Source organism: Panthera leo, chromosome A1, assembly GCF_018350215.1.
Source record: "Panthera leo isolate Ple1 chromosome A1, P.leo_Ple1_pat1.1, whole genome shotgun sequence".
Taxonomy (NCBI): domain Eukaryota; kingdom Metazoa; phylum Chordata; class Mammalia; order Carnivora; family Felidae; genus Panthera; species Panthera leo.
This window is the reverse complement of record NC_056679.1, coordinates 79,987,945-80,006,681: the sequence shown is the minus strand read 5'-3', so window position 1 is coordinate 80,006,681 and position 18,737 is coordinate 79,987,945. Positions and strand designations below refer to the sequence as shown.

At 45.1% G+C, this 18,737-nt stretch overlaps 1 protein-coding gene across 2 annotated transcripts in view; it reads left to right on the top strand.

The window, feature by feature from the left end:
* ANKRD10 (ankyrin repeat domain 10) overlaps window positions 1–18,737 on the top strand; it is a 33,301-nt gene that overhangs the window by 12,003 nt on the left and 2,561 nt on the right. Inside the window, exons 4-5 of one of the 2 annotated variants that reach the window (XM_042930270.1) lie at window positions 6,462–6,697; window positions 16,299–16,394. In XM_042930270.1, coding sequence (XP_042786204.1) covers window positions 6,462–6,697; window positions 16,299–16,394 — 332 coding nt within the window. Of the gene's footprint in view, window positions 1–6,461; window positions 6,698–8,347; window positions 9,584–16,298; window positions 16,395–18,737 lie in introns of those variants that run through there. The other variant, XM_042930271.1, reaches the window with a different exon arrangement.

Here is an 18,737-nt window from a genome sequence, read left to right as displayed (position 1 = left end):
CCTTTGCTAAATTATAGTGGGAGCATATTAAGTTAATTTTATCTGACTCTTTGAATGATGCTCTCATCCTTTAATGTATGGAAACAATTGGGATTCAGTTGCAGTATAAAACTATCCTCAGTAATATTGACCTTGAAATGAAAACTTGGCACCAAATTTATTCAGGTAAATACTTTAAAAAAGTTTCTTCCTATTGTTACTTGAAGACTATATTTAAGAAAGTCTTCAAAATTTAAGAGTTTGGATACCAAAGGGTTAAAAATACACATGTTTTTCTTTTGCTGAAGAAATTTTAGATGTTTGCTAATGTTGTCTGTACAAATGGACATTTAGTGATGCTTTTTTTTATCTTTTTTTTTTTTTTTTTTTTTTAACGATTCCATGTATTTGCTTATTTCCATCTAGGAATAGTTACTAATGTATTTGAGATACAGCATACCAAATTTTAAAGTAACCAGAATCGTGAGTTAACGGTTTTAGTCCGTACTGTTAAACTTTTGCTGAACTGTTGGCATATTTAAATTGGCTCCATGCTACACAGTGTACTTACTAGCGGTAATTCAGGAGGCAGTGCTGGGGAGCGGCAGCTCTTGGTCAATCAAGGTGGTCACACGCCAGTGGCTTACGCTCAGTACATGTGCTTCTGCACCTCATGTATGTATATGTATTTTTAATCCAAATGTTGCCTGCAAATATTTTAAGTTTCCTGTGTTATGAACCATTGCCCGTTTTAAATCACAAAGAAGGTTCTGAATCTGTAAAAACTACGCGTGTCAATGTTTTCCAGCTACGTAATTCGAATTGACTTGATTTTTCAAGTAACCCTAGAAAGGGGGAGCACTCCATATAGAAACCACTGAAACTGCCACAGGGGCCTCTCCGAAAACCTTACGGTTGTGGCAGTGAGCGCTCAGTGTGGCCTCCTCTCTCCACACGAGGCATATGTTGAGGTATTTGTTGCGGTGATTGGTTTTCATGCTAATCTAGGAACTCAGACATAGACTCTGTAGATTTGCATGCTCTGCTTACCCTAATTTATGATACCTACCTTTTATTTGTAACTAACAATAGTTAAGTTGAGATCAGAATTTTAACAGAAATACTATTTATATAAAAATTGTGGTTATTTTTGTATTGTCACATGGCATTAACAAAAAGAAAACATCCTGAAGGTGATGTGACAGCTCAGATTCTAAAAATTCTATTTCAGTGATTTCCTGATCCGTGGTTTTTCAAATTAAAGCGAAAACTGTTGTTGCTAGAACGGCTTCTCGTACATTCCCATGGTGTGACACTGTAAGTGGAAAATAGACGGAGGACCAGCTGGCAGCAGGGTGGAGTTTTTTTTTTTAAATGCTTTGGGGAGACATCCTTCAGTACAGTAAGTGTTAATATTTCGTTCAGAACTTTACTGCAGGAAATACGGTCTCCAAGCATTTACCTCTTAAGTTCAGTAGAGTTTAAAAAAATAGCACTTTATTTTGCCAGTTACTCAGCAGAACAAATAATTCACAGTGAAGATTATTTGATGTCTTTCGTATTTCTGTGTTGCGATTTTAAACGAGTACCAGGACCCCCCTACCCCCCACCCCCACCCCGGGAGGAAACCGGTGGCCTGCTCAAAGATCGCTTTTCACGGTTGCGGTGAGCGTCACAGGAACCAGAATCTGCAGGTTCAGGCACTGTTGGCATGGCTGCCGTAAGAAATTGTAGCAGACTGGTCTCACCAGCCTAAAAATCCGGTTCTGTCCACTCTTTTTAAAAGGAAATTAACTTTGAAAGTTCAACAAACTGACCCAGTTTGAGCATCAAGTTGATTGATGTCTCATTTTTCAAATCTCTGCCCGTTTTCGGAGATTTTTCAACTGGAATCAGAGGGTGAATGGAGAGCTTTTAGAATGACATTACAGCATGTCCACAGGGGTTCTTGTCTGCAGAAATGGACAGAGGTGAATTTTAGGTCACACGTCATCTACGTTCACCCAAGTGCATCAACGTGGAGATGCCAAGAGTGTGTGTTGTTTTCAAGATGAGGCTAACAGTAACGTGTGCTTTCAGGACCACCCCAGTTTTCATGCAGAATACAGCTTTTGAGAGTATATTTAAATAATTTTCCAGATACTGGTACTTTCCCTCTGGACTAGCGTGTGTAGACAGCAGTTCTGATTAACATCTGTATCAGTGCCTCACTTGAGCTTGTTAGGGGGTCAGCAGTGCACATGGCTATATAGCCCCACGTGGCCTGAACACCTGTGGACCAGAGGGGGAAGGCTTGGCTTTCAAGAGAGCGTGGGATCAGACCCAGTGATGCACTGAGGTGAGAGTAGCCACCTGCCAGCTTGCAGTCCCGGTCCATGCCTGGCTTGCACTGACAGTCAGGAACATAGCAGAGAGAGCTTAGGTGGAGTACCTTACATGACCTTGCAACACAGAGGTTTAAAGGCTCGGTGAATTGGTGGTACATTTGAACCAGGATTACTGTTTCAACTCTTAAAACATCAAACTTAAAACATGCTTGAACAAGTGGGAAAGCATATATGAAGAAAGGATTTGAAGACATGAGCCTCTTTCGTTAAAATTTCAGGCCGTGAGAACTCTTCCATTTAGTGATCATTTATTCTAGTCTTCGATGGAAACCCCATGTGGGTTCCAGCCTCTGTAGGACATGTGAAAGTTCCCTCTGTTTATGAAACTATGAAAAATGGTTGCGGAATTCAGACTTACAGAGACAGTTTTCGTCTCCTTCATAGTAAGCATATTGCCTGATCGCAAGACACCAGAACATCTAACAAAACACTCAGATGGAGTAGGAATGATGGTCTTACTTCTTTCCACATGCTCTCTTGGGCTTTCACATGCTTTTAAAGTTTCCCTTTAACATTTTGTGGTGTAATCAATTTGGCAACTTTTTTAAAAAAAGTTTTTTTGTTTGTTTGGATAGTACATAAAATTACTGGAAAGACAGCTTTGAGGAACGAACACATGGTCAGACGTGTTTTATAAAAATAGGGGACTAGTTAGTAGTACCGTCCACTGGTCAGATGTTAACTCAGCGGGTCTACTGTGCTGCTGGTTTTTGTATGGCCTGTAAACTAAGAATGATTTTTACATTCTTAAATGGTTGAACACAAATCAGGAGAAGAACCATTTTTCTGTGACAAGTTAAATTTATATGAAATTCTCATTTTAATGTCGACCAGCGAAAATTCACTGGAACGTAGACGTGCTCTACTGTGTACGTATCGTTCGAGGCTGCTTTCAGGCCACGAGGACAGGCCTGAGTGGTTGTGAGCAAGGGTGTGGCCTGTGGAGCCTGCAGTATTTACCGTCCAGCCATTTCTAGAGAAAGCGCCTGCCCAGGATCAGGGAGCCCGCGTTCCTTCCCAGGCAGTTTGTGTAATGTGCGCTCTGCCGTGGAGAAGCCACGCTCTTAAATGTAAGCAGAGCAGGATCAGGGACTTGAACATTTGACAGAGTACAGAATGGAAGAGTGAAGGCAGATAAACGGGATTCTGTTGTGTACCAGACTCAGGTATAAACGGACCCTTTTGCCCAAGAGGAGTATAAATGCTGTTAAATCATGTGTTGTATACATTCAGTCCTTGGTAACAGAAGGAATATACAGTTGACCCTCAAACTGTGCACGTTCGTTCATATGTGGATTTGTTTTTGATAAATACAGTACATACTGTATATGTATTTTCCTTACGATTTCCTCAATAACATTGTGTTTTTTTCTGGCTTTATGGTAGGAATACAATACATCATACGTATAACATACAGAATAAGAGTTCATCAACTCTTGGTGTTTTCAGTAAGGCTTCTGGACAACAGAAGGCTATCAGTAGTTAAATTCTGGGCGAGTCAGAGTTAGTGTGAGTTTTCCACTGCACCGGGGCGGGGGGGGGGGGGGTGGGCGGGAGGCACCCCATTCCCTCATTGTCCAAGGGTCTGCTGTAGTTGGAATCTTCTGTAGCTCAGTGGGAACAAAGTAAAGATGGTGAACGTCCCCATTTCTGGTAATACCATAGGGATCTTGCCAAAGTTGTTCTCTCCCAGTTAGTTCTTCCACAGTCACCGTGTGTCCCAGGTTCTGTCCTTACATCTTCTAGCACGTCTTCTCTCCCTTTCACATCACTCTGACTCCTGGCCCCACAGAAGCGTGTGCGGAACCAGCATCAGTCCAGACCCGTGGCTGCTCGTTCTTCCCTGCTTGGTCCGCACGTGGGGTCCCACGTGGGGAGCACATGGCGTGAGTTGGCTACGGTCCTTTTGAGTTTTGAAGGTGATCCCTCCTGCCATCTGGAAACGTGGTGTGCGAGCGAGTGACTGTGTTTGCGGGGGAGGAGATCGTGCCTTCCTGCTCAGGTCTCCGTGCGCTCCTGCTCTCAGGCGTCTGCAGGCTCCGTGGCCTCCTCTCTGGATGTTGGTGCTGATTTGTCGCTTACTTGTGTTAAGGTTGTTTCCTGGGAAAGCAGTAAGCTCTCTGTTCTAACCCCAGTCCAGCCTGGTGTTGTGTTTCTGAGAGGAAAGTGAAGCCCTTGAGTGTGTCTGGGAAGTTGTTCTCTTCAGCAACTGGAGTCGTCTCCTTAAGCGTCTCCACTTTCCTCGGTGAAGTCCCGGGTGGCGAATGAACCATCCAGAAACTCGTGTGCTTTTCTTCCTCACTCGGATCTTTCCTGCCGACGTCCTCTGTCCTGATTTCAGGCAGCAGCTTCTCATTTCCGTTTATGATTTTGGAGAGCAAGTCTGTGTTTCTTTCCAGGAGTGATCATTTTATAAACTTCGGCGTATGTTCTAGGCCTACGTTTTTTCACATTTTGAGGAGTTAGATGTTTCCTTCCATGTAGCTACCTATTCTGTTCCCATTTTTGAAGGAGTAGACCTTTTCGGACTCTCTGCACTTGGGATAGCTCCTAGAGATGAAATACACCATTGCAGAAAACCATCCAGCCACATACTCATTTTAACATCAATAACATGATGTCAAAAACCAAGCGTCTGATCATTTTATGTGTGTGAGATTAACGTAACCCCACTGTCCATTCTTCGGCGTTTCTTTTCTATTGAATTCATATATTAAAGATAATACCAAATTGTAGAATAGCACTCATCAGAATTTACAGCCGTGAAATCAAGAAGTCAGTTTTAGTCCCCGTTAGTCCTGCACACAACTGCCTTACACACTTTTCAGAAAACATTGCTGGTTCTGGGATTCTCGAGTCTTGTGTCTTTTATTTCTGTTCAACCCAAGTTTGGGCTTTCTCCTTTCTTCAAACTGTAACACGTTTCTTTATCTTATGCTTTAGAGTGGAGACAGGTTAATGATTCCAAAATAGACAGATTTTTTTCATTCCTGAGGTTGGAGCTCTGGGAGTATGATGGCTGGAAGTATGGGTACAAGGCTCGGTGGGAACCCCTGTGCGTCCCGGATCTGTGGTTTTCACTCTGGTGTCTCTGCACGGATGTTAGCCCGGGAAGCAAGCCTCACGCATCTGGTCTGCCTGTACCGGGCCCGTGGCCTCGCTCTGTGGAGGAGTAGGTGGTGTGGGGCCTCTGTTCTGTTCGTCGGCCTGTTTCACTCGTTCACAGGTTGACTTCACAGAGCGCGTGTTTTTCTGGTCTTTCGGGGGAACCTCAACAGGGAGTTGCTTTTGTTCCTCTCATATTTATTCTTTCCTAATTGAGCTTCACAGGTGGTTCCTTCCTGTTTGTGTCATTGAGATTGTTCACATGACGCTCTGCCACCACTTCGTACTTGAGTCTGATGGGAGCTGCTGTGGAAAATCCCCCCTCCGCCGTGAGAGATGCCGCGGGCCCTTCGGAGGGCCTTCCGCCGGGAGGCCCGTGCACGTGTTGTGGGGTGCTCCAGGCAGGGCCAGAAACCGACCTGAAACACACGGGAACTTAGCACTTCACGTCTCCGGCCGCGCGGAGAAGTGATTTTAACGTCAGGACAGCCTTCTAAACTTCCACTTACAGTGTCACACGTTAGCATAAAATCTGGCTTGTCAGTGCACTGTTTTGAGAGAGCCGATTGTTACGAATGCCATGGACAATTTCAGTACATGTTTGTTTGTTATGATTTTACTGAAGCTAAAGGAATGGATTATTAAACTTAAGTGCAGATAATATAGAATTCTGCTTCAGGGTAAGTCTGAAGTTGGCATAAATTTAGGTTCTTCAGACTGACATAAAAAATGATTTTGAGAAGTTGAATAGGAAGATGCCTTTTTAAAGTTTAGCGTATTGATTTTGAAATGCCTATCTCCCAAATCGTGCTTCATAATCAGACGTGCTTAAGAGAGAAGTTAGTTACGCAGCCGGGGCGAGAAGCTCCCTGTAAGGGAGCCTCGCCGTAAGTGTATTTTCTCGCTGCCCCGTGAGGTAGTCAGGTCGGCAGGGGCAGAGAGCAGGCGAGGACGCCGACGGGGTGTAACTCAGTGTTTTGTGTCACACAGCCTGAGGAACGCCAGTGGCCTGACCGCAGCAGACATTGCCCACACCCAGGGTTTCCAAGAGTGCACCCAGTTTCTCTCGAACCTGCAGAATTGTCATCTGAACCGTTTCTATAATAATGGCACCTTAAATGGGGGCCAGCAGAACATATTTCCTAATCATACTAGTGTGGGAGCACATCGCAAGAGATGCTTGGAAGACCCGGAACCCTTTGGAGTAAAGAAGGCTAGGACCGAAGGTGAGACCCCTTGGTGGGCGAGGGGGGCAGACGCTCCTGCTTTCTGTAACACGTTTTCTTTTTTACGGCCGGAAGCGCCTTCCAGATGAGACCTTCACTTGAGGGGCAGTGTGCCCCGAGGGTCCTGGTGCAGTGGTGGTGATTTTCCCAGGAGCGGATGAGAGGGAATGTCGACAGCCCAGGTGTGGATGTGCCGGTGTAACTTTCTGCACACCCAGGCCCACCTGCCATGAGTTAGAAAGATTTTTCTCGTTTCTTGTACCTGTTTGAAATATAACTATTAAAAAAATCTGCCACTGTGCCTGATTTTTTTTTTTATTTCCTGTGAATGTTCCTGAGCTTGTGACTGACATTGTTGGTCTGGGTGCAAAACACAGTTTGACGTCTGGGCAGGTAGAGGTTTGCCCCCCTGCCTCACCCGTGCTGTGCCCTGGCCACAGCCGGTCCCCACGCCCCACAGGGTGGTGTGTGTGTCACAGCAAGACCTGGGGTGTCAGGTGGACGGTGAGGAGAAGTCTCTAAGGTAAGTTATTTTAGTTGTAAGTATTCTCCCACCTTTTTGTCTTCAGATAACTCTGGTGGAATTTGCAAATAAGCAGTCACCCAGTCTCTGGGAGATGAAAACCCTCCCCTTGGTCTAGAAAACAAAATTGTGTGTAGGTTCCTGCCTATAAGATATCTCACAAGACAGATTCATAGCTTGGTAAGAATATTTAATGAACTTAGAGATTTAGAGATGGCAACGAAAAGTAGTCACCTTGAAATTATGAACTTAGATAAGATTTGCTGAGCAGAAATGCAAAGTTGTGCCCTTTGACTGAGAACAGATCACCTCTCCAGGGTAGTATGAGGAACCCTGAGTGGCCGGAGGTCTGCATTGACTAAATTTGGTGTGGGTCAGCATATGATCCTGCACCTTTTTAGTTGAACTGGACTGTGTCCAGATGAAAACAGGTTTGGTTTTGGGGTTTTTTTGTTTGTTTTTGTTTTTTTTACTATAAAGCTGATAAAGTTGTATTATCTACTTTTAAATGCTTATCGTGAATTCTGTGGTTTTTTTTGTAGGAATGAATGCATGAACCTAAATGTTTTACCAAATTCGTAACTTTTATAATTATACATGCTTTCTAGAAAGGTGCTATAACAGTCCTAAGCACAACAGGAAGGTGTGTCTAAACTTGAGAAGTGGTTTTAATGGTGAAGTGTTGTCCAGTATTGTCATTCATTTGTGCCACATCCCAATATTCTTTCTAATGTATTTTAAAGGCCCTTTAAGAGCAACCGCTTTTTAAATATAGTCCTTTTCATTCTATTAAATGCCTGGTTTAATATTTTGGAATGATATAAAGTGTTAGCTTCATTGTGCCCTCAAGCGAGAGTCATGTAGGATAAATCTTAAATTCTGTTTAGTACCTAAGGACATCACTTAACATTCTAATAAGGCTCAGAAATGTACCTGAGGAGTTCGTAAAACCAGTGTCAGGGTTTTTGGGTCAGTTGAATTGGCCGGTATCTCATTGTTGAAGTATCCTGAAAAGACTTTCCAGGGTTCCTGGAACTTGAATTTAAGTTTCCTAAACCTTGTTTCCAAACACGGATTGGGTTTGAAGAATCATGCGATGTTCAGGAGCTTTTATTTCCCTCTTCCAGACACGGACTTGTTTTGCTTGACCAGGGTTAGGGGCTCACATTTTGCCCACCAAACTCCCCGTGCGGCTTTCCCGAACTGCCCGTTCCTGCTCAGCCGGGTGCCAGCTCGGAGGCAGACGCGGCCGGAGCCTGGTGCTTCGGGGATACGGCCCCACGGTCGGGCTCTGCTGCACACACCCGAAGTGGTCCTGTTCTGTCACCACCACAGGAGAAATCTCGGCTCGACTCCAGATGCCCTGACTTCGCCGCTCCTCTCGAGTGTGCTCAGCTGTGTGCTGAGCCGTATCGCAGTTCCGTGCACCTGGCGCTTGGGACACCGCAGCCCTGCAAGCGCTGGTGGTCCTGAGGATGGCCCACGTGTCACTCGAGCATGTGTGTGCATGGATTTCTGTCCGGAGCACAGGCAGGTGCCTCCATCCCATGCCATCCCCTGCCCGTCTTTCCTCTGAGGGAAGAGATGAGATTTTTTTCATTTTATCGTTACATACTCACTGTGAGCGGGGGTGTCTCCACTACTAAAGATGTTTCCCCAGCCGCCTGGATTTTCTAAGTGAGGTTCTTTTTGCCTTCGGTAGCTATATCGCCATTTCCATTCTTTGATCGGGTTTTAGTATGCAATTCAAGATATGTTCAAGTTACTTTTCATTTAATTTCTGGCGTCTTGTTTTGATTTGCTCTTTAAATGTGTGAGCTTAAATTTTTGCTCACTCTGAATTATTCATTTTGTAGACAAGTTTTTGATTTTCATGCCAGAGTAAAAATAAGTATTTTTTTCCATATGCAATACATGATATAAAATGCCTTTTTGAATAACTTCACATGTAAAAGTATTTAAAAGAGTTTAAAATTGTCTCTCTCCCTCTTCCCCCCCCACCCCCAGTATAAGTTTGGCTGCTGCTTTTTTTATTTTTCTTTTTTCTTTTTTTTTTAAATAGGTGCCAGGAATATCTTTTCTGTATAAATGCATAGCTTGGACCTTATTAATAAAACTCAGTCCATTCCGTCTTTCTACAGCTTAAGAATTACACATACTTGTGTTTTGGTGTGCAATCTATGTTCATAAAAGCAGGTACTTCCAGAAATTTTTCTGGCTTAGCCAGCTTTTAAAGATGTGCCTTGTAAATTTTATTTTTTAACTTTTTTTTTTTAACTTTGGAATCCTGAGTCTGAAAGTTCTCTACTCTTCTCCACAGAAAGTAGCCTCTGTCTCTGCTTTCAATAAACAATTTTCAAGTATTTTAAGGTTATTGGTGTGGTTTTCCCTTGGAAATTACCGATGGAAAAGGACTTGAAGGGTTAAGAATGCCTCAGCCTTTCCATGTGGCCACATAAACTGCCCTGTGGGAACAAGTGCACAAAGGTGGTCCCAGGGGAGGTGCCCAGCTTCCACCGTTGACGCCAGTGTCTACTGCTCAGGGCACAGACCTGGTGGACGCGGCCGTGAACTATGGAGGGCGAAGTAAAATCCAAAGTCATTTAAACAGCTGATTTCGATTAAAAGTATTTGGCCTTAGGAGGGATTTTATTCATTTGGGGTTGTATTAAGGAAGCATCAGTATGTAAGTGGGTTTTGAGGTGTTCCCCCTGCCCCATTTATCAGCCATTCGCCCAAGATGGAGTGACAGATGGCCTTCAGTTACAGCTGCTCTAACGGTTCAGGTTTGTTAGCATTTCTGTTAATCTTCAGGAATAACATTCAGTACAGTTTCTCAGATGTGTGTAGTCCTCGGAAACTCGGCCAAACTCACCAGGGAGACTGGTTGGAAAAGAACGCCAGTCCCATCCGGGAGAGAAGCTTCCACCTTGTTTTAATCAGGAAGTGTTTTGGGTGCGATCCCGGAGTCTGAGTTGGGCAAGGCGGTGTGAGTTATACACTGGCCCAGTAGCCCAGGAATCTATAATTGGAAACCGTTGCCATAGGAAGTAGGCCGTGGTGATACCAGGTCTCTTGTTAAATTGACTTCAGGGTTTTGTTTTTTAATCAAAGATACATTACTGGGGCGCCTGGGTGGCGCAGTCGGTTAAGCGTCCGACTTCAGCCAGGTCACGATCTCGCGGTCCGTGAGTTCGAGCCCCGCGTCAGGCTCTGGGCTGATGGCTCGGAGCCTGGAGCCTGTTTCCGATTCTGTGTCTCCCTCTCTCTCTGCCCCTCCCCCGTTCATGCTCTGTCTCTCTCTGTCTGTCCCAAAAATAAATAAAAAAAAAAAAAAAAAAAAAAAAAAAAAAAAAAACGTGAAAAAAAAAAAATTAAAAAAAAAAAAAAAAAAAAAAGATACATTACTGATTTTAGAATCTCATAATGTATTAAGTAGTTTATAAAAATACCTTTTAGGGAGAGTGTCTACAGTACTATGACTCCGTTTAAAATTAGCAATGAGGGGGTCCCTTCGCTGGGTCAGTCAGCATGTGACTCTTGATCTCAGGGTCATGAGTTCAAGGCCTGCACTGGGTGTGGAGCCTAGTTTAAAAAAAATCAGCAATGAGAGGTTTCTCAGTACACTCATGCCCAGGGTGTATTTGACATTGAAGAATCTCCACCTTTTCTTAATTGTCTGTCTGGACCACACTTAAAGAGGGGCAGCAGGGAAAGGAGAGGGTGTGATTTGTTACATGATACATCTAAATAATTCGAGCCTGAGATTCAGGAAATCAAATGCCTCCCCAGGAGTAAATCTGTAATTTGCTCTCTCGTTTGATTCTGTGTGTCCTGTACATACACATGACATCAGGTGTGCTAAGCGTCCTCATGTTTGCAGAGAAGGACTACTTGTCTTCCGTTGTTTGACCAGAGGAGAACACTGGTTTGAATAACAGGTGATTGTTTCATCTTAGTCCCTAAAGACTTAGTGTCATGTACCTGCAATGTGAATGAGTCCCACTTCGACACCAGGAGGTTTCTGTGATGCGCACTCTCCCGAATTCAGGCCTCCCGAGCCGCAGCTGTGGCAGGAACCAGCGGGACTCCGTCCTGGCGCACCTTCAGAACTGTCTCTTCTCATGCACCTTCCCTTCCCTGTCCTTTTAACAAAATCCCAAGTCCCACCTCAGTGTTTCCAGAACCATCACTGCTGCTCCATGCCCTTGACATCTCCGCTCCCCTGCCCTCCTGACTTTCCCCCAGGGCCTGACTTGGGGCCACGGCAGGAGCTAAAGTCCTATGAAGGGTCACCTCACAGTAGAACCACCCTCACTTTGGCGTTAGTACTGCTCTGATGTTAATAGCACCTTTCTTTGAGTAAAATGTGCTCTGTAGTGGAATCAAGAATAGTTCTGATTAATTAGGACTGGTGGGAAACTACCAAGGGGACATTTCCTTCCTGGCTTTGTTAAAGGGGCACTGATGGCTTCCCTGGTGGTCAGAGCTCCTGGTTCCAAGGGGAAGACCGCAGCGGGGTGAGGTGGACCTGGGACCCCCCCCAGCACTGGCACCTGAAAGATGCACAGAGGAAGGAGATCACTAGTCCATGCCCTGCCCCCAACCTCACTGAAGTCCGTTGTGTGAACAGCTTGGCAGTATTTGCACATCAGGTGGTCTCACCTGTGTGGAAGGTGTCGGGGTTAGCACCCCACTAGTCAGCTGGGGCGCTTACTTTTTTTTTTTTTTTTTTTTTTTTGAGAGAGTGTGGGGAGGGGAGGGGCAGAGAGAGAGGGAGACACAGGATCCGAAGCAGGCTCCAGGCTCCGAGCTGTCAGCACAGAGCCTGATGCGGGGCTCGAACTCATGACCTGATCATGACCTCAGCTGAAGTCAGACGCTAAACCGACTGAGCCCCCCCCCCCCCGGAAGCCCTCACATCTTAGAAGCATGTGACCGTACAGATTGGTTTTTGCCTTTTAAGAGATTTCTCTGCTTTTAAAGTTAAGCCAGGTTAGGCTTATTTTTGTGAGCCCTGGGTAAGTCCTCCAGTGCCCTTGGCAATTGAAATCTTGTTTTTGGTGGCGTCCAGCTGGCTCAGTCAGTGGAGCGTGGACGCTTGATCTCAGGCTCGTTGAGTTCGAGCCCCATGTTGGGCATAGAGCTTTTAAAAATAATAAAAAATAAATCTAGGTTTTGTGTACATGTCCTACATGTCTGTACAGGTGGCATGCTGGTTGCACAGTAAGTGTGCACCTTCCTGACTTGACAGCCAGCACAGCAGCCAGCTTCCTCGATGGCACGGTTTCTGTAATGCAGCAGATAGGTGTTGCCTGGTTTCCAAAAGCAAAGTATAGTATCTTTCCCATGTTTTCAAATGGCTTGGTCATAAAATAAATCTGTAGTTTTAGAGCCTTGCTAAGAACTGGCTTTAGGGATTTTAGATGGAAGTACAAAGGCAGGTTTCTGTGTTCAGTGGTCACACTTGGTTAGGACTTGCTTCTGCAGGAAGGAAGCAGGGAGGGTTTATTTTGAGTGAAGCCTAGCCAGTTTTCTGTCACAACTGTTCAACATCTAACATGTTCTAGAATCTTCTCAAATGCCTGCTTTGACCAAGTAAAAGGTAAGGACATTTTTTAATAAAATGTTCAGTAAGTTTTTTCCTTTTAACTGTGGAGGTCAGTAGGAAAATGGAAGGGAGTCTCTTCTTTTCCAAAGTGTAAATAAGATCAAAATGGGTAACTTGGAAAGAAGACATTTTGTTTTTTCTGAAATTTCTGTAAGTCCACCTTTCTCAGATACAATGTGGAATATCTCATCGGTTCCTCTGGCAAAGACAAAGTGGGTACGTGTGGGAGAAAAGAGTGAAGTCAGATCCAGTGCTCTTAAAATTCTGAGAGGCCAATATTAATATCATGGTTTCTAAAATACAGTTTTAAAAAGTAAATTGCAAGTTTAATGCCTTCCTCTGAGTGATTAAGCACTTCCTACTTAGAGGTGCTAGAAATAAATGAAGTATAAAATAGTACTACCCAGGGTTCTAGGCCAGCCGGATTATCAGCCAAGGAGTTAAAAATCCTTGCAGACATTCTACGGGAACAATGCACTACAAAGATTGCCTGTCTGTAGAGAATGAAAATTCTAGGCTGGCTGCATCGGCACCTGCTGCCCACATTAAAGAGTTCCTCGACTACTAAAATATGCAAGCCCTTGGTCTGTTTCATTTTTCTCCTGCCGTGTTAATGAGGTACTATCAGCATTCACAAAGTGACGCCTGTGAGTTGGGACCTTTGCTGAGTAGTCCCTAGTGCGGAGCCTGGGTCTCAGGTTCAGGGAGTCGTTTCTGCTGTGAAGTGGCATCGGGCCCTGGCCCCTCCCCTTGGACGCAGTTTTCCCTCGGATGTCCCCAGACTCCTTTGCCAGCGGCCCTTCTGGCCCCCTAGTGGCAGGTGTGCCCTCGTGTCCCACTCCACTTTACAGCCGGTCTCATCGGAGGGAATTCTCCCAGCTTCATTACTGGCTACTCTACTTACTATGGAGACTTTTTGTTGGATTGCTGTGTCGGAGCCATTCCAGGCTAGCCCGTGGGCTTCATGCACTGAGACGGGCGCTCTTCCAGGCCCTGGGCTTAGGGGATGAGGAGACAAATTTCCCTGCTTTTATGAAGCACTGTTGTTTGGTTGGTTGGGGTTTTTTTTCTTTTTTTTGTTTTGTTTTGTTTTGTCCTCTGTCAGTTTTGTTTTTTTCTTTTAAACCTGCTTTTCAGAAATCTGAAATTGTACAGATAGCCTAGCTGTCACTTTTCCGGAGGGACTCTGGCCCCTGAATTCTGAAGAGCGGACATTACAAGTATGCATACCAAAAGCTGTGTTGTATCCCAGTGGAATCTTCCTTCCTGTTTGCAAGGACACTTGTGGCTTTGCCGTGCTGGCCCGCACAGTTCTCCTCCAGCCACCTGAGCACCTGCCTGACTTCTCAGGCGTAGGAGAGGAAGGGGCAGAGCCCGCCGACTGCACACTCCTCATCCCCCAAGTAACTAGCTGAGGTTTCCCTGAAGGTCATGAGGACTTACTTGGTCAACTTGCACCCCGGATGCCCGGGCCACCCACCCGGCTTTTGAAGGTGGCCTGTTTACCGCTGATTTCCTGAAAGTACCTTGTTTCACAGTGAAGGTAGAGCCTTGCCTGTCGCTGACGTAGGCCCTTAGAGGAGGAAGGAAAGCTCTCAGTGGGAAAGACTGAAACCCACCATTTAACGCCTCTGGTTTGCAACCACCTCTCTTGTGGAGTTCTCTTGGCCCCGTGCCTGTTCGCTCAGGTTTTTGCCCAGCTACACAAACCACACTGTGCACTTTCTGTTTTCCCCACATACTCACCACTCAGAATGTGTGCCTCTTTCATGAAGACCATACATTATTATCTTTGGTCTCCACAGTTTGGGTTAGGGTTAGTAAGAATCTAGACGTGGCATGCTCATTCCTGTTTTGTTTTTTTTTTTAATGTTTATTCATTTTTGAGAGACAGAGTGTGAGCAGGGAAGAGGCAGAGAACAGAGGGAGAGAGAGAACCCCAAGCAGGCTCTAGGCTCTGAGCTGTCAGCAGAGTCTGACACGGGGCTCCAACCCACAGAAGGCAAGATCATGATGGAGCCAAGGTCAGACACTTAACTGACTGAGCCACCCAGGGGCCTTGATGCTCATTTCTTTCTTTTTTTTTTTTTTTTAATGTTCATTTTTGAGAGAGCGTGAGCAGGGGAGGGCCAGAGAGAGAGGGAGACACAGATTCCAAAGCAGGTTCCAGGCTCCGAGCTGACAGTACAGAGCCCAACGCGGGGCTCAAACCCACGAACCACGAGATCATGACCTGAGCCGAAGTCACATGCTTGACCAACTGAGCCCCCCAGGCGCCCTGATGCTCATTCCTGTTATGTATATTGAAAATGACTCATGTGCCTCTAGAATTAGTAATTAGAGCTGCAGAGTTCATGTCAGTTTTTAAATGTTTATTTGAAAGAAATATTTAGTTCTGAAAGTTACTGTTTGTTATATATCCTTGGACTCAATAATTCTCAGTATTTCTCTGACTAAAGAACCAGAAATGGACACAGAGCTGTGTCTATAAGGATGTTGATTATGGTGTTCATGACAGGAAAGAAAGCTGAAGCAAAGCCAGACAGCGGTGGGGATTTGGTGGTGGGTGAATTATAACACAGCCATGCAGTGGATGACTATTCGACTTTAATGAATTCTTTTGAACTTAGTTGATGAGATGCGTTCATGCCATGGTAAATGAATAAAAAGGCAAGGCATAAAAGTGACTTTGGGGTCCATTTTTATAACAGCACATACTTATGAAGACTAGAAAGCCAAATGTCCAGTGACCGTGACTGTTCCTGTTGACGGGGTTCCTAGGGGAAGTGTGCGCAAAGGCGATACTTGGAGGAGACATGATTGAACGTGCACGCTAGTTTTTCTCCAAGACACAGGGAATGATCATTTTCTGAGGAATGTGCATTTGTAACTTCCGCTCCAAATGTCTTGGAACTAAGACCCTTAAGGTTTGTTTCCAGTTTTATCGTGTGTTGGTGCACAGGCCTGTGCCTCACCAGGACACTATTGAGTCTTGACTTTAACCTCATTTTCTGCTACTGAAATTAGTGATTTTCGTTTTGAAATTTGAAGATAGTTTTAATGGTTGATGCTATTCAAGAATTATCTTAGTATTTATGAAACACAACTGAAAGAACATTTGGGGGCATAATAGAATATGCTGACCTTAAAAACCTATTTAGAAACATCTCTGGGTTGTACACCTGTTGTATTTTGTCCAGGTGACAGTCTTAAAGGAGAATTTGTACCATCGCGCGTACGTAGGATGAGTACCTGGAATCCCGTGACTTTTCATTGAAACCACACACTTGAGGAGATGTTCTTTATTATGGAAAAGGGGCTTTCCCGGGAGTGTACTTGATTTATCAGCCGTCTGTGGATCACCAAGTTGTTGGCAGTTTCACAGCAGCTAGTGCTCTTGAGGCAACAGGATTATCTTGAAGGCTCTTAGGTCTGGGGATCTAAAATCGCCTTTGTGTTCTGTGCAGCTCAGAGCTCGGACTACTGCGTGCCGCTGGAGAATGGCGAGACGGAAGACGATGCGGACAGAATGCTCGTCGACAGAGAGTATGCTGCTGTAACAGGTGGGGGTGGACAGTTTCCTGTTAGCTGCGGCAACAGCCCCATGGTCGAAGACACCACACAGCAGGAGGGTGGTTCTGTCGGACCAAAAGAAATAGAAATATATACTGTGTCCGCAATGCAGACCCCTTGTCGTTGCAAGAACCAGTATGCATATTATTTCTAACATGAGTTTCTCTCACAACGTTTGCACTCTGTTGTCCAGCATTTTAAAGAATGTTCTGCCGTGTGCATATCTTGGGCGAGTTTGTAGACAACAAGGATATGAGTGTTTTGGGTGCACGTTGTATAGCTGTGAAAGCTGTTAAGTGCAATCTTCCTATTTTGATTTGAAACTTTTGCTTAACGTGCCTTGTTTAATTCTCCTGGGTTTTGCATGCGTCCCTTTCTGACATGTGACCTTTGGGTGAACGCACCGGACGGCTGTCCGTTGCCGGTAATCTCAGCAGGATAAAGGGCGGGGAGCGTGACCCGCTGTAGACAAGGAGCTCCAGCCGACACGTGGTTCTCACTCGTGACCGGTCACGCCGCTGTGGACTCTCCTGCTCGCCGCTCCCGGGCGCTCTGGCTTCTGGGGCGTCGCTGAACACCGCGCCTCACGAAGCACGTTTTGCGTGCCCAGAGTGTTAACATGTTCAAACGGTTGATAGTCATTTTCAGTTTTTAAAAGTCAAAGCCTGCATTTCTTTTTAGCATTTAGAATCTCTCGAGATTTATCCTTTCAGTTAACACTTTGCTCTGCCATTCTTCAGGTGACCCTGAAAACACGTTAGCTGTTTCCTCCTGTGTTGATACGTTTAGAAGGAGATACTGGTTGGTTGCTTGGTTGGTTTTTAAGGCTTTGTTAGTGTATCTCTGTGCTAAATTCTTCAGCGGGGTAGGAGATTATATGTACGGTTTCCCAGACGTACGTGAAGAAATCATTTCTGTTTACTAAAATGAGAGGGAAATGTGCACATCTTTCTAGAAGCGTACAGGGTTGTTACGGGTGGATTCGCCTTTTTGCCAAAGAATTCAGTGGGTAGATTTTCTAAGGGAAATTTTGATTGGATAACACATTTAAAGACTTTGGCCAAAGACGAATAACAAAACTCAAAGCTCTTCAAAAATAAATAAATAAATGGCATTGCTACATGCTTTTAAAAAGGCAGGAGTAATCACTCTTTACTCTTCACGCACTAATTCCCTGGGTTTTCGGGCTGAACTTAATGCCGGGCTTAGGTGTAGATTGAAAAGGCCAAGCTTCGTTTCAAGCCCAGCTCATCCAGCGGAGCAGATGCCACATTTCCCCTCAGCTTACGGCATTGTGTGCCGGCACACACACAGGGTACTGGGCTGCCAGGGATCCCCCACGGTGGGTGGGCAGACGGGGAGCAGGAGCGCGGGCCCCAAGGGGCGCCTGGAGCCAAGTGAGGATGGCCAGCAGGACACGGTCCCGGCCATGCGGGGGTCACAGCTCAGCCAGTCTCTGGGATACCTGCTATTTTCAGGCTCAGTTTTATTAGATACTCCATGGCGACGTGAGGTTATCAGCTGGCCTCGATTTTGAGATTGCATAATGGAGCTAATTTACACTAACTGGGCACCGAAGAGAAACAACACACACACATGCACACGTGCGTACACACACACACACACACACACACACACGGGGAACACTACATGGGAACAGTGCGTCTGGGTAACTCGGATTTCCAAGGTCATGCTCGTTTACCTTTTCAGGTCCAGTCACCTGGAAATGTACTATCCATCTTTGTGAAAAGTGCATCGTTATTTGTCCTAATCACTGTCAAGGTTGCCATCATAGTCGGGAGTTTGACCACCCAGGAAATGTTGTCTATATTTTTGAAAAATAACTGATATAAATGTTTCTCTGGGAATATCTTGTTTCATTTCTTTTTATTAGGTTCTTGAGACACTTGTTCTCTGGCCTTGAGTGTTTACTAAATGGAAAAGCTGCCATTTAATTTGAAAAAAAAAAATAATCCCTTATCCTCTGAAGAATTTATAGCAGTTTCCAAACTATGATTATCACTTAAATTGCCAGAAAAATGGATGGTTAATGGAATGTTTGGAAGGTGTTTTTGTTCACTGAACAAGCCGTGATCTTTTTGTTGGCGGGAAGATTTGTGGATCACACAGAAGCCTGGTGTCCAGACGCCAGTCAGAGGCGCACAGATGGCAGGTGGCGCAGCGGACAGCAAGCCCTGCTGGGGGGCAGAGACGCGTCCTCGCTGGGAAGGCAGTGGGACTCCTCTCTTCTGTATTTAATACCTTTCTTTAATAGCCCAGACCACTGAGATTAAATTCACTGTCACAAGCAAGACCTGATCGTAGATGATCCT